Raw genomic sequence first — 15,174 nt, 5'->3', positions numbered from 1 at the left:
TTAGAAAGGGACGCATTTACATTTTGGGATATTTTTTTCTGTATGTTTTTTAGGAATTTTAATGAGTTGATCAAGGTTCTGGCCACATATTTTATATAAACCAATCGAGGAAGAAATTGGATTAGATTAAATGTACAGTTGGCTGATTGGTTGATGATGTTATTGCTTTAGACTCAGGAAGATTATGGTCATCAAAAAAAGAGATCTTTCTTTTGTGATGTTTACTGTAGAAATCCTCCAGGGGAAAGAGGGATGAGTGCATAATGAAAGGAAGGAAAAAAAATGGGTCTCTTTTTCTTTCTCTCTCCTCCCCACTCACCCTCTTCTCTCTTGTTACCTCCCCACATTCTCTCTCTCCCTCTCCTTTCTCCCTTTCCATCTCTTTCACCTTTGACTCTGTCTCTCCCCCTTCCCTTCCTTTCTCTCCCCCCTCCTCTCCCCTTCTCTACAAGAAAAGAAAGCAACATTCTTGCCGTACACAGTTCATGTTGATATGTTTATGGCCTGTGTCATCTCCCATTGGTCAATTCTCTCTCTCCCTCTCTTCCTATAGGATGAAAATGCGACGTCACAGAGTGTTCTTGCTGTGCACAGTGGGCCTGTGTGTCATCTCCTTCCTCCACTATTACAAGGTAAAATATATTGCTACATGTATAGCCTACAGATGTAGGATCTTAATTTGATCACTCTTTTGCTGCTGAGAATTTTTCCTGTCCCGCAGGAAATGCAGATAAGCGATGGACACCTGCTCTAACAGTATTCCACTCTTCATGTGGCCTCATTTTGACTAGCTAATAGCCTAACCACCGATCAAGCAACATTTTGGACTAAACTTTTAAATTCTGTTGCTTCAGGATTATTTTTGCTGTGACAATACAGGTCAAATTAAGATCTTTATATTGTATATATTCAATGTATTTTAAATCAAATTGAATGTGAGGTGCCAATGTACCGACAGTCTTGCCCAAGCTGTCTATTGTTGCTCATGTAATAACAAGGACGACAATGGAAGTAAGTCGTCTGATGTTGTGTTTTCTCAATCATTTTACTGTGTGTGTACAGTGGGGGGAAAAAAGTATTTGATCCCCTGCTGATTTTGTACCTTTACCCACTTAAAAAGAAATTATCAGTCTATAATTTTAATAGTAGGTTTATTTGAACAGTGAGAGACAGAATAACAACAAAAATCCAGAAAAACGCATGTCAAAAATTTTATAAAATGATTTGCATTTTAATGAGGGAAATAAGTATTTGACCCCTCTGCAAAACATGACTTAGTACTTGGTGGCAAAACCCTTGTTGGCAATTACAGAGGTCAGACATTTCTTGTAGTTGGCCACCAGGTTTGCACACATCTCAGGAGGGATTTTGTCCCACTCTTCTTTGCAGATCTTCTCCAAGTCATTAAGGTTTCGAGGCTGACGTTTGGCAACTCAAACCTTCAGCTCCCTCCACAGATTTTCTATGGGATTAAGGTCTGGAGACTGGCTAGGCCACTCCAGGACCTTAATATGCTTCTTCTTGAGCCACTCCTTTGTTGCCTTGGCTGTGTGTTTTGGGTCATTGTCATGCTGGAATACCCATCCACGACCCATTTTCAATGCCCTGGCTGAGGGAAGGAGGTTCTCACCCAAGATTTGACGGTACATGGCCCGTCCATCGTCCCTTTGATGCGGTGAAGTTGTCCTGCCCCCTTAGCAGAAAAACACCCCCAAAGCATAATGTTTCCACTTCCATGTTTGACGGTGGAGATGGTGTTCTTGGGGTCATAGGCAGCATTCCTCCTCCAAACACGGCGAGTTGAGTTGATGTCAAAGAGCTCCATTTTGGTCTCATTTGACCACAACACTTTCACCAGTTGTCCTCTGAGTCATTCAGATGTTCATTGGCAAACTTCAGACGGGCATGTATATGTATTCTTGAGCAGGGGGACCTTGCGGGCACTGCAGGATTTCAGTCCTTCACGGCGTAGTGTGTTACCAATTGACTATGGTCCCAGCTGCCTTGAGATCATTGGCATGATCCTCCCGTGTAGTTCTGGGCTGATTCCTCACCATTCTCATGATCATTGCAACTCCACGAGGTGAGATCTTGCATGGAGCCCCAGGCCGAGGGATATTGACAGTTATTTTGTGTTTCTTCCATTTGTGAATCATCGCACCAAATTATGTCACCTTCTCACCAAGCTGCTTGGCGATGGTCTTGTAGCCCATTCCAGCCATGTGAGCTTGAAGAGCTCTTTGGTCTTGGCCATGGTAGAGAGTTTGGAATCGGATTGATTGATTGCTTCTGTGGACAGGTGTCTTATTTACAGGTAACAAGCTGCGGATAGGAGCACTCCCTTTAAGAGTGTGCTCCTAATCTCAGCTCATTACCTGTATAAAAGACACCTGGGAGCCAGAAATCTTTCTGATTGAGAGGGGGTCAAATACTTATTTCCCTCATTAAAATGCAAATCAATTTATAGCATTTCTGACATGCGTTTTTCTGGATATTTTTGTTGTTATTCTGTCTCTCACTGTTCAAATAAACCTACCATTAAAATTATAGACTGATCCTTTCTTTGTCAGTGGGCAAACGTACAAAATCAGCAGGGGATCAAATACTTTTTTCCCCCACTGTAGTTGTATAAATATTTGAGGCTATTCTGTATGTGTTTTTTAAAATATTTGTCAAATAAAATGTTTTCATTAATTAATTCACAATGCCAAAATGTAAGTTCCTGGGGGGAATAAAGTTATAATTTTATTGTTGTTGATAAAGTCATTCTATTCTATTTGTTCCAGGCCCTGCACTACGTATCCCTGCTCAAGGAGCTGTCGGCCCCGTACCCCAACATCAAGTCCTTCATCATGGTTACAGGCTTCTTCTGGAGGGAGGGGGGGGCCACACCGTTAACGTCGGCTGCCTCGTCGTCTGACTTCGCCGCCTCGCAGGAGGATGGACCCCCGCCCGCCCTCAGGTGTGTGTGGGTCGGAGGGATAGGGGGGTGTGTGTGTGTGTGTGTGTGTGTGTGTGTGTGTGTGTGTGTGTGTGTATTGATGCTTTTGTATGACAGACATGGGAACTACTGATGAAGTAGGGCTTTGTAAATACTTTTGATTGATTGATGACAACGTGACCTTTCTGACCAACATGACATTTCTGTTTGTTCCTACAGGCCCTCGGACACCAAGCCCCGGATCGTAGGGGCTATAGGCCCTGGGGGAGGGGGTGGAGGAGGAAGAGGAGGTGGGGTGGAGATGAGGCTGAGAGAGGAACCTGCTGCGCCCCAACCATGGGGTCAACCAGAGGAGGAACCCAGACACAGGGACACGGATCCCAACGAGGTGAGACAGTTTGGTAGAACGGTCGGTTGTTTTACATGTCTTCACTGTGACTTTGCAGGATTGACAGTTTGGCTAATCTCTACACTGTGTTGACTATACTGCCATGAGTATGAGCTACAAACTGTTGATCTTAGAAACTGTTCTCGAGTCAGTGATCATGTCTGGTCATGGAAGTGCAAGGGAGCCTGGGATATCTCCTGCCAGATGTGTTGACTACTCACTGCTGGGATGTGTTTGAGGTTCTTAAACGAGGGTGTTGGCTAAATGTTAGCTGTGTATTAGAAACCCTCCTCAAGGCAATGATCAGGCCTGGGCCTGTATCCACAAAGCGTCTCAGAGTAGTAGTGATGATATTGGATCAGGTCCCCACCTGTCCATATAATTATATTCATGATGATATAAAAGGGTAAACTGATCCTAGATCAGCACTCCTACACTGAGACGCTTTATGAATACAGGCCCTGGGCATAAAAGTGCTTCGGAACCTGTGATAAGAAAGAGTGTCTTTAGAAACGTTTCTCAAGGCTATTATCATTGGTAGTCTACCTCCAGTTAATACACCATTATCATTGGTAGTCTACCTCCAGTTAATACACCATTATCATTGGTAGTCTACCTCCAGTCAAATTAACTATATCAATAGTAGTCTACCTTCAGTCAATACATCATTATCATAATTACTCTATTTCCAGTCAATACACCATTATCATCAGTAGTCTTCCTCCAGTCAATACACCATCATCAACAATATTCTACATCCAGTCAATACACCATTATCATAGTAGTCTACCTCCAGTCAATACACCATTATCATCAGTAGTCTTCCTCCAGTCAATACACCATCATCAACAATATTCTACATCCAGTCAATACACCATCATCAACAATATTCTACATCCAGTCAATACACCATTATCATCAGTAGTCATCCAACAGTCAATACACCATTATCATAAGTGTACTTCCAGTCAATGCACCATTATCATCAGTAGTCTACCTACAGTCAATACACCATTATCATCAGTAGTCTACCTCCAGTCAACACACCATTATCATCAGTAGTCTACCTCCAGTCAATTCACCATTATCATCAGTAGTCAACCTCCAGTCAATACACCATTATCATCAGTAGTCTACCTCCAGTCAATACACCATTATCATCAGTAGTCTACCTCCAGTCAATACACCATTATCATCAGTAGTCTACCTCCAGTCAATACACCATTATCATCAGTGTACCTCCAGTCAATACACTATTATCATCAGTGTACCTCCAGTCAATACACCATTATCATCTGTAGTCTACCTCCAGTCAATACACTATTATCATCAGTGTACTCCAGTCAATACACCATTATCATCAGTAGTCTACCTCCAGTCCAAACATTAAAGCTCTTCCTTTTAAATGTCAGGAGCAAAGTTTAATGGAATCTGAGTCATTGCATGTCAACAAAGTAGCAGTTAACACTAAGGGCTCTATTCAATCCGTATTGTGGATGTACAGCTCAGCATTTAACACTATAGTGCCCACAAAGCTCATGACCATCACTGGATCACTGGACCATCACTGGATCCTGGACTTCCTGACGGGCCGCCCCCAGGGGTGGGTGCTTAGTCCCCTCCTGTACTCCTTGTTCACCCACGACTGCGTGGCCAAGCACGACTCCAACACCATCATTAAGTTTGCTGACAACACAACGGTGGTAGGCCTGATCAATGATGAGACAGCCTATAGGGATGAGGTCAGAGACCTGGCAGTGCGGTGCCAGGACAACAACCTCTCCCTCAACGTGACCAACACAAAGGAGATGATCGTGGACTACAGGAATAAGAGGGCTGAAACGCCCCCATTCACATCGACAGGGCTGTAGTGGAGTGGGTCGAGAGTTTCAAGTTCCTTGGTGTCCACATCACCAACAAACTATCATGGTCCAAACACACCAAGAAAGTCTACAGCTGCACCATCGAGAGCATCCAGACAGGTTGCATCGCCGCCTGGTTTGGCAACTGCTCGGCATCCGACCAAGCGCTACAGAGGGTAGTGCATACGGCTCAGTACATCACTGGGGCCAAGCTTCCTGCCATCCAGGACCTATATACTAGGCGGTGTCAGAGGAAGGCCCAAAAAATTGTCAGACTCCAGCCACTCCTGTCATAGACTGTTCTCTCTGCTACCGTACGGCAAGTGGTACCGGAGCGTCAAGTCTAGGTCCAAAAGGCTTCTTAACAGCATCTACCCCCAACCATAAGACTGCTGAACAATTAATCAAATGGCCACCCGGACTATTTACATTGACACCCCCCCCCCCTTGTTTTTACACTGCTGGTACTCAGTGTTTATTATCTATAAATATTCACTTTACCCCTACCTACATGTACAAATTACCTCAACTAACCTGTACCCACGCACATTGACTCAGTACCGGTACCCCCTGTATATAGCCTCATTATTGTTCATTTATTGTGTAACTTTTTAGTTTATTTAGTAAATAATTTTCTTAAAACTGCATTGTTGGTTAAGGGCTTGTAAGTAAGTATTTCACAGTAAGGACTACCTACACCTGTCGTATTCGGTGCTTGTGACAAACTACATTTGATTTGATTAAGTTCAGCATGATTTCCCTGTTGACGGGATGCCTATCCCTAAGAATTAAAAGGCAATGTTCCCGCAATAGAGCAGACTGTATTCATGGTAAATACTGCATATGCTGGCTCAATCGGAAATTCAATTTCTATCTGTAACCCTTCAGCGATGCAGAATGTAAAGAGCCCTAATAAAGTTTCTCTAGATTGATCTGTGAGGACAAGCAAAGTGCTAAACAGTCCCCTCATTGTCTTCCTCAGGAGCGTGAAGGTGAGGACCTTCACTTCAAGCCCTGGTACCCCAGCCACCCAGCCCACCCTGTCAGACCTTACGCCCCAGAGGAAAAGGCCTCGGCTGGGATCGATGACCAGGTGGTGCCCTCCAAGGCTCCATCCCCGGACCCCTTAGAAACCCTGGGCGACATCCACACCCGCACCCACCAGCTCCAGGACGACCCTACCTCCTACTTCGTCCGCACTAAAGCCGGAGCCCTCTGCTTCCGCCAGGGGACGGAGGTTGCCACCCCCAGGGATGACGCGACACGACCCGGGGGGCCTACTGTGACTGGTACTGAGGTAGGATCTCGAGCAGGCTCCCCTGGGCAACGTAAGCCCCTGGCGGTCCTGAACCAATCCCACCAACAACCACTCCATCCGTCGTCCTCCGGCACCTCCATGCCTCCCAAGGCCAAATCAAGAGGACGAGGAGGGAAACGTCTGGTAAAATGTGTGTGTCGGCCGGGGTGGCACGGGCCCTACTGTGGGGTACCTACCATGGTCTACCACTCTAACCTGCCTACTAAGGAGAGACTGACGCCCAGAGAGAGACCCAGGAGGGTGATCAATGCCATCAACGTGAACCATGAGTTTGATCTTCTCCACGTGAGGTTCCACGAGTTGGCCCATGCTGTGGATCTGTTCCTGGTGTGTGAGTCTAACTTCACCGCCTACGGAGAGAGAAGACCACTACGGTGAGTGGACATAGCTATATATGCGTCTGTCTGTCTGTCTTGCTGGCTTTGTGTCTGTTTGCCTCCAACTTCACCTCCGACGGAGAGAGATGACCACTTCGACGAGTGGACAGGATGATGAGATGGCTGGCTGTCTGTTTGTCCATCTGGCTGGCTGGCTGGCTGTCTATCTGGCTGGCTGTCTATCTGGCTGGCTGTCCATCTGGCTGGCTGTCCATCTGGCTGGCTGTCCATCTGGCTGGCTGTCCATCTGGCTGGCTGTCCATCTGGCTGGCTGACTGGCTTTCCATCTGGCTGGCTAGCTGTCTGTCTGTCCATCTGGCTGGCTAGCTGTCTGTCTGTCCATCTGGCTGGCTGTCTGTCCATCTGGCTGGCTTGCCTTCTGGGTGTCTGTGTGTCTGTCTTCTCTTCGTCTCTCTCTCCTGAAAGACTTGTTTAAGTGTATCTGTTGACACACTGTCTGTATCTGTCCCTCCCTCCAGGTTCCTGCGTCTCCTCCTGAACGGAACCTACGACTACGTGCGCCACAAAATCCTCTACGTTTTCCTAGACCACTTTCCCGACGGCGGGCGCCAGGACGGCTGGATCGCTGATGACTACCTCCGAACCTACCTGACCCGCGACGGCATGGCCAGGGTGACCGGATCACGCGCCGACGACGTCTTCGTCATCAACGATGCCGATGAGATCCCCGCCCGCGAGGGACTTCTTTTCCTCAAGCTGTTCGACGGGTGGACGGAACCGTTCGCCATCCACATGAGGAAGTCGCTCTACGGGTTCTTCTGGAAGCAGGTAGCCTAGAGGGTTAGAGGTTACAGGGGCAGGCTTGTTAACAGAAGGTTGCTGGTTCGAATCCCAAACCAGGCGCGAAAAAAATCTATCCTGTGTAAACTTGATGGACAATCAAGTTTTTTAAATCTTTTTTATATTTTTTTATCTTTTCGAACAGGATTTGAGCCGACTACTAGGGGGTTGTTATTGACAGACCCTAGAAAGATAAGATCTCTATTGGATTCCACTCAAACGATATACAGTGCCTGTTAAGTGCTATGGTTGGCTATTAGGATCACTTAACCCCCTAAAACTGCTTACTGGTATGTGTACCGTGCATTCGGAAAGTATTCAGACCCCTTCACTTTTTCCACGTTACAGCCTTTTTCTAAAATGTTCCTTATCAATCTACACACAATACCACATAATGACAAAGCAAAAACTGTTTTTATTTTTTATTTTAGCAAATCTATCAAATATAATAAACTGAAATGTGACATTTACATAAGTATTCATACCCTTTATCCAGTACTTTGCTGAAGCACCTTTGGCAGCGATTACAGCCTTGAGTCTTTTTGGGTATGATGCTACAAGCTTGCCACACCTGTATTTGGGGAGTTTCTCCCATTCTTCTCTGCAGATCCTCTCAAGCTCTGTCAGTTTGGATGGGGAGCGTCACTGAACAGCTTTTTTCAGGTCTCTCCAGAGATGTTCCATCGGGTTCAAGTCCGGGCTCTGGCTGGGCCACTCAAGGACATTCAGAGACTTGTCCCGAAGCCACTCTTGCGTTGTCTTGGCTCTGTGCTTAGGGTCGTTGTCATATTGGAAGGTGAACCTTCATCCCAGTCTGAGGTCCTGAGCGCTGTAGAGCAGGTTTTCATCAAGGGTCTCTCTGTACTTTTCTCCGTTCATCTTTCTCTCTATCCTGACTAGTCTCCCAGTCCCTGCCGCTAAAAAACATCCCCACAGCATGATGCTGCCACCACTATGCTTCACCGTAGGGATGGTGCCAGGTTTCCTCCAGGTGTGATGCTTGGCATTCAGGCCAGAAAGTTCAATCTTGGTCTCATCAGACCAGAGAATCTTGTTCCTCATCGTCTGAGAGTCCTTTAGGTGCCTTTTGGCAAACTCCAAGCGGGCTGTCAAGTGCCTTTTACTGAGGAGTGGCTTCTGTCTGGCCAATCTACCATAAAGGCCTGATTGGTGGAGTGCTGCAGAGATGGTTGTCCTTCTGGAAGGAGCTCCAGGAACTCTGCAGCTCTATCTGAGTGACCATCGGGTTCTTGGTCACCTCTCAGACCAAGTATCTTCTCCTCCGATTGCTCAGTTTGGCTGGGCGGCCAGCTCTAGTAAGAGTCTTGTGGTTCCAAACTTCTTCAATTTAAGAAGGCCACTGTGTTCTTGGGGACCTTCAATGCTGCAGAATTTTGGTACACTTCCCCAGATCTGTGTATCGACACAATCCTGTCTCGGAGCTCTACGGACAATTCCTTCGACTTCATGGCTTGGTTTTTGCTCTGACATGCACTGTCGACTGTGACACCTTAAATAGACAGGTGTGTGCCTTTCCAAATCATGTCCAATCAATAGAATATACCCCAGGTGGACTCCAATCAAGTTGTAGAAACATCTCAAGGATGATCAATGGAAACAGGATGCACCTGAGCTCAATTTCAAGTCTCATAGCAAATGGTCTGAATTCTTATGTAAATAAGGTATTTCTGTTTTTGTTTTTTTTGCAAACATTTCTAAAAACTTGTTTTCGCTTTGTCATTATGGGGTGTGTAGATTGATGAGGAACATTTTTTATTTAATACATTTTAGAATAAGGCTGTAATGTAACAAAAGGTGAAGGGGTCTGAATACTTTCCAAATGCACTGTATGTGTGTGCATGTATCGGAGGGTATGTCTTAATTTAATAAAAAAAGAGTATGTGAGGGGTTGGGTGAGCGTATGTGAGGGGTTGGGTGAGCGTATGTGAGGGGTTGGGTGAGAGTATGTGAGGGGTTGGGTGAGCGTATGTGAGGGGTTAGGTGCAGAAAAACACTCATCCATATATTTATATGCACATATTCTTATTCATTCCTTTACACTTGTGTATATAAGGTAGTTGTTGTGAAATTATTAGATTACTTGGTAGATATTACTGCATGGTCGGAACTAGAAGCACAAGCCTTTCGCTACACTCGCATTAACATCTGATAACCATGTTTATGTGACCAATAACATTTGATTTGATTTGATAAATTCCTTCTCAATAAAGTATCACCTTCTTGTTCTAGCTGGGGTCGTTGGAGGTCGTGTCGGGATGCACGGTCGGAATGCTCCGAGACGTCTACGATGCCGATGGGATACGTCTCCGGCGCCGGGAATACTACACCATGCCCGGTTTCAGGAAGTACGAGAACGACACGGGTCACATCCTGGTCCAGTGGGCCGTTGGAAGCCCCTTCCACTTTGCGGGGTGGCACTGTTCTTGGTGCTTTAGCCCTGAGGGCATCCATTTTAAGCTGATCTCGGCCCAGAACGGGGACTTCCCGCGTTGGGGCGACTACGAGGACAAACGGGATCTGAATTATATTCGGGACCTGATCCGGACGGGGGGTTGGTTCGATGGATCGGTGCAGGAGTACCCCCCCTCGGACCCCAAAGAGCACATGTACGCCCCAAAGTATATGTTGGAGAATTATGAGAAGTACCTGTACCTTCTGGAGAACCCGTATGTCAAACATGATAAAATGATTGAGGGGTAACGAATTCGAGGGTGGGGGGGGTAGAGAATTGATGGAAGTGAATGGGTAAGGAAGGACGGCCCCTGGGACTCACAAAGGGGAGGGACATGGAAACAAAATTAGCACTCTTCATGGGTGAAGGATACAGACGGAAGGAAAGCCTTAGCACTGATGGGGAAGGATACAGAAGGAGGAAAACACTGACGTTGGAAGGATACCTAACGCAAGCTCCAAAAAGTCCTTATTTTTGGGTAAAAGGGAACATTGGAACAGCTTTGGGGGGAAATGACCACGGACTACTGACAAAATAGTCCTCCCTCGAAACGCTCTCTATATCAACCTCTGAACCTCACCTACTACTTTCCTAGTTCTGACTGACAGACAGGCCTTTATGCTGGGTTGGTATGGTGAGGGCAGAGGGACAAAACAGGCGAATCGCAAACCTGTGGAAAAAGGAAGCAAAAGATTACATTTTTGTTTCTGTTGATGTTTACTTCATCATATCGTCATAGCGACACAGACACTCCCTCGTCCCGTCGCGGAATTCTCACTCACTGTTGGATACCTTCCTGTTGTGTCTTTAGTGACCCCCTGCTAACACACACACACACACACACACACACACACACACACACACACACACACACACACACACACACACACACACACACACACACACACACACACACTTTCTCCTCTCATCATATGTGAGTTAGATATAGTGCAGTCTGTGTATTGCTTTCCTATGGTTAATATTTTGGCTTGCTAGCAAATGAACTGACAAGAGAAAAGCCTGAATCGTTGTAGAAACTCTTGGTTAACTTTACACACATGGAATGGGACTTCTGCATCTGTTGCTGCAAACCGCTAACACTCTGTGAGGTGTGTGTGTGTGTTTATGTGTTAATCTGTGTGCATGCGCGCACGTGTGCACTGGGGTGTGCGATCCTGAAAGGTCAGAACACAATATGTGTGTGTGTATAACTGGGTGACAGTCCTCCTCGACAGACAGACAGACAGACAGACAGACAGACAGACAGACAGACAGACAGACAGACAGACAGACAGACAGACTAATGAATGATGAAGTGATGTCGTCTCCATAGCCTTGTGTACAGCACAGCAGGAGGTGTATTGTTGTTCTATGTGGCCTATAAAGACAAAGATTTAAACAAAAAATACTGGTTGACTCTCTCTCTTCCTCTCTTTCGGTTTCTCTCCCTTGCCTTCTCTACTGCATCCTTCTCTCTCCGTCTCCCTCCTCTCTGTCCCTCTTTCTTTCTCTCTCTTACTCGGTCCGGTAAAAAAAAGGTCACTTGATTGCTCGAGCAGAAATGTGCCGCCCACGTTGCCATGGTAACGAGAGAGAGAGATGGGGGAGGAAGGGGTGGCGGAAAGGGAGGAGAGGGAAGAGAGAAAGGGGGTGATGAGGGAGGAGGGTGAGCTGCGTTCAAGTTAGGTCACTGAGTCTTTAGAGAGAAAGGGAAGGAAATCTACAGCAGCACTGTGTGTATGTTCCCTTCTTTTATCCTCAGGAGAATGTAACTTAACCAAATATAGTTTACTCCCCTGACTCGTTTATCTCCCTTCTTTCTCTCTCTGGCTCTCTCTCTCCCTCTCCTTTTCCCTCCCCTCTTCCTTCTCTCTCTCTCTCTCTCTCTTCCTTCTCTTTCTGTGTGTCTCTCTGTATCTCATTCATTCTCTCTCTTACTCCCTCTCCCGCTTCCTTCTCTCTCTCTCTTTCCCCTGCTTCCTCCTATCTCTACATCTCTCCCTACAGTCTCGATTGCATAGACAGATCATGGTGTTAATCATGCAGACTCTTGACTAGGCTGACTAGAGCCCAGCCCTAGCTCTCTCTCGCTCTCTCTGATGTTACCGTGGTGATGCCCTGCCTCTGCAATAAACGGAACCCTTGTGGTGGTAAACAGAACACTGAGGCATGATGGGCATTTTGACGATGTCATATCCTAGTCCGAGACAGAGATAAAGAATGATTGATTTTAGTGAGATAGGATGTGTCTCAAATGGCGTCCTACTCCCTACATAGTGCACTATGGGACCTGGTCAAAAGTAGTGCACTATATACAGTTGAAGTCGGAAGTTTACATACACTTAGGTTGGAGTCATTTTGGCAAGTCGGTTAGGACATCTACTTTGTGCATGACACAAGTAATTTTTCCAACAACTGTTTACAGACAGATTATTTCACTTATAATTCAATGTATCACAATTCCAGTGGGTCAGAAGTTTACATACACTAAGTTGACTGTGCCTTTAAACAGCTTGGAAAATTCCAGAAAATGATGTCATGGCTTTAGAAGCTTCTGATAGGCTAATTGACATAATTTGAGTCAATTGGAGGTGTACCTGTGGATGTATTTCAAGGCCTACCTTCAAACTCAGGGCCTCTTTGCTTGACATCATGGGAAAATCAAAAGAAATCAGCCAAGACCTCAGAAAAACAAATTGTAGACCTCCACAAGTCTGGTTCACCCTTGGGAGCAATTTCCAAATGCCTAAAGGTACCACGTTCATCTGTACAAACAATAGTACAAAAGTATAAACACCATGGGACCACGCAGCCATCATACTGCTCAGGAAGGAGGCTGATTTCTCCTAGAGATGAACGTACTTTGGTGCGAAAAGTACAAACCAATCCCAGAACAACAGCAAAGGACCTTGTGAAGATGCTGGAGGAAACAGGTACAAAAGTATCTATATCCACAGTAAAACGAGTCCTATTTCGACATAACCTGAAAGGCCGCTAAGCAAGGAAGAAGCCACTGCTCCAAAACCGCCATAAAAAAGCCAGACTACGGTTTGCAACTGCACATGGGGACAAAGATCGTACTTTTTGGAGAAATGTCCTCTGGTCTGATGAAACAAAAATAGAACTGTTTGGCCATAATGACCATCGTTATGTTTGGAGGAAAAAGGGAGAGACTTGCAAGCCGAAGAACACCATGCCAACCGTGAAGCACGGGGGTGCCAGCATCATGTTGTGGGGGTGCTTTGCTGCAGGAAGGACTGGTGCACTTCACAATATAGATGGCATCATGAGGAAAGAAAATGATGTGGCTATATTGAAGCAACATCTCAAGACATCAGTCAGGAAGTTAAAGCTTGATCGCAAATGGGTCTTCCAAATGGACAATGACCCCAAGCATTCTTCCAAAGTTGTGGCAAAATGGCTTAAGGACAACAAAGTCATGGTATTGGACTGGCCATCACAAAGCCCTGACCTCAATCCAATAGACAATTTGTGGGCAGAACTGAAAACGCGTGTGCGAGCAAGGAGTTCTTCGAACCTGACTCAGTTACACCAGCTCTGTCAGGAGGAATGGGCCAAAATTCACCCAGTTTATTGTGGGAAGCTTGTGGAAGGCTACTGAAACATTTGACCCAAGTTAAACTATTTAAAGGCAATGCTACCAAATACTAATTGAGTGTATGTAAACTTCTGACCCACTGGGAATGTTATGAAAGAAATAAAAGATGAAATAAATCATTCTCTCTACTATTATTCTGACATTTCACATTCTTAAAATAAAGTGGTGATCCTAACTGACCTAAGGCAGGGAATTTTAACTAGGATTAAATGTCAGTTAAAATGTATTTGGCGAAGGTGTATGTAAACTTCCAACTTCAACTGTATGGAATAAGATTATAATTAAAAAAAATCTTTATTTAACTAGGAAAGTCAGTTAAGAACAAATTCTTATATACAATGACAGCCTACCCCGGCCTCCCAAAACCCGGACAACGCTGGGCCAATTGTGCACCACCCTATGGGACTCCCGATCACGTCCGGTTGTGATATAGCCCGGGATCAAACCAGGATCTGCAGTGACGCCTCTAGCACTGAGATGCAGTGCCTGAGACTGCTGTGCCACTCGGGACCCCACCCCCCATTTAGAAAGCAGACATACATTCCAGGAAATATACTGTGAGTTTGGTTACAACCTCAGATTCAAACAAATAAATTTGCAAACATAATACAATATCTACTGTACCAGGAATAGAACGACATTAATTTATACCCTGAATCTGGATCCTGTCGGTTTTCCATATCTCCCAAATTCTCTTAGGTCATCAAGGGGAAGTAGAATGAGAACGGCCATTTTACTGCAGGCTCTGTTCCAATCTGGCCCTCGTACCGTCATGGTCACCTAATCATCCCCAGCTTCCAATTGGCTCATTTGTCCCCCCTCCTATCCCCTGTAACTATTCCCCAGGTCGTTTCTGTAAATGAGAATGTGTTTATAAACGTGACTATAAATAAATCAAGAATAAAGAGATAGCCGGGACCTAACAGCACAGCAGTGAGCAAACTAACACACCACCTCTACCTCTATCTAACTGGTCTAGTGTAGTGTGAGATGATAACACCACCTCTATCTAACTGGTCTAGTGTAGTGTGAGATGATAACACCACCTCTATATAACTGGTCTAGTGTAGTGTGGATGATAACACCACCTCTATATAACTGGTCTAGTGTAGTGTGGATGATAACACCACCTCTATATAACTGGTCTAGTGTAGTGTGGATGATAACACCACCTCTATATAACTGGTCTAGTGTAGTGTGGATGATAACACCACCTCTATATAACTGGTCTAGTGTAGTGTGGATGATAACACCACCTCTATATAACTGGTCTAGTGTAGTGTGGACGATAACACCACCTCTATCTAACTGGTCTAGTGTGGTGTGAGATGATAACACCACCTCTATATAACTGGTCTAGTGTAGTGTGAGATGATAACACCACCTCTATCTAAC

The 15,174-nt window shown here is 45.5% G+C and overlaps 1 protein-coding gene across 1 annotated transcript in view; it reads left to right on the top strand.

The window, feature by feature from the left end:
- Positions 1–10,644, top strand: part of LOC115177729 (beta-1,4-mannosyl-glycoprotein 4-beta-N-acetylglucosaminyltransferase) — a 74,581-nt gene extending 63,937 nt beyond the window's left edge. Inside the window, exons 2-7 of the mRNA XM_029738666.1 lie at positions 554–632; positions 2,787–2,962; positions 3,161–3,329; positions 6,174–6,883; positions 7,366–7,675; positions 9,938–10,644. Coding sequence (XP_029594526.1) covers positions 555–632; positions 2,787–2,962; positions 3,161–3,329; positions 6,174–6,883; positions 7,366–7,675; positions 9,938–10,408 — 1,914 coding nt within the window. The 5' untranslated portion in view covers position 554 and the 3' untranslated portion in view covers positions 10,409–10,644. The remainder of the gene's footprint in view (positions 1–553; positions 633–2,786; positions 2,963–3,160; positions 3,330–6,173; positions 6,884–7,365; positions 7,676–9,937) is intronic.
- The last annotated feature ends 4,530 nt before the right edge of the window (positions 10,645–15,174 follow it).

The sequence above is a fragment of the Salmo trutta genome, chromosome 38, assembly GCF_901001165.1.
Source record: "Salmo trutta chromosome 38, fSalTru1.1, whole genome shotgun sequence".
Classification (NCBI taxonomy): domain Eukaryota; kingdom Metazoa; phylum Chordata; class Actinopteri; order Salmoniformes; family Salmonidae; genus Salmo; species Salmo trutta.
The sequence above is the reverse complement of the archived record's forward strand: the minus strand, read 5'-3'. Positions and strand labels throughout refer to the sequence as shown.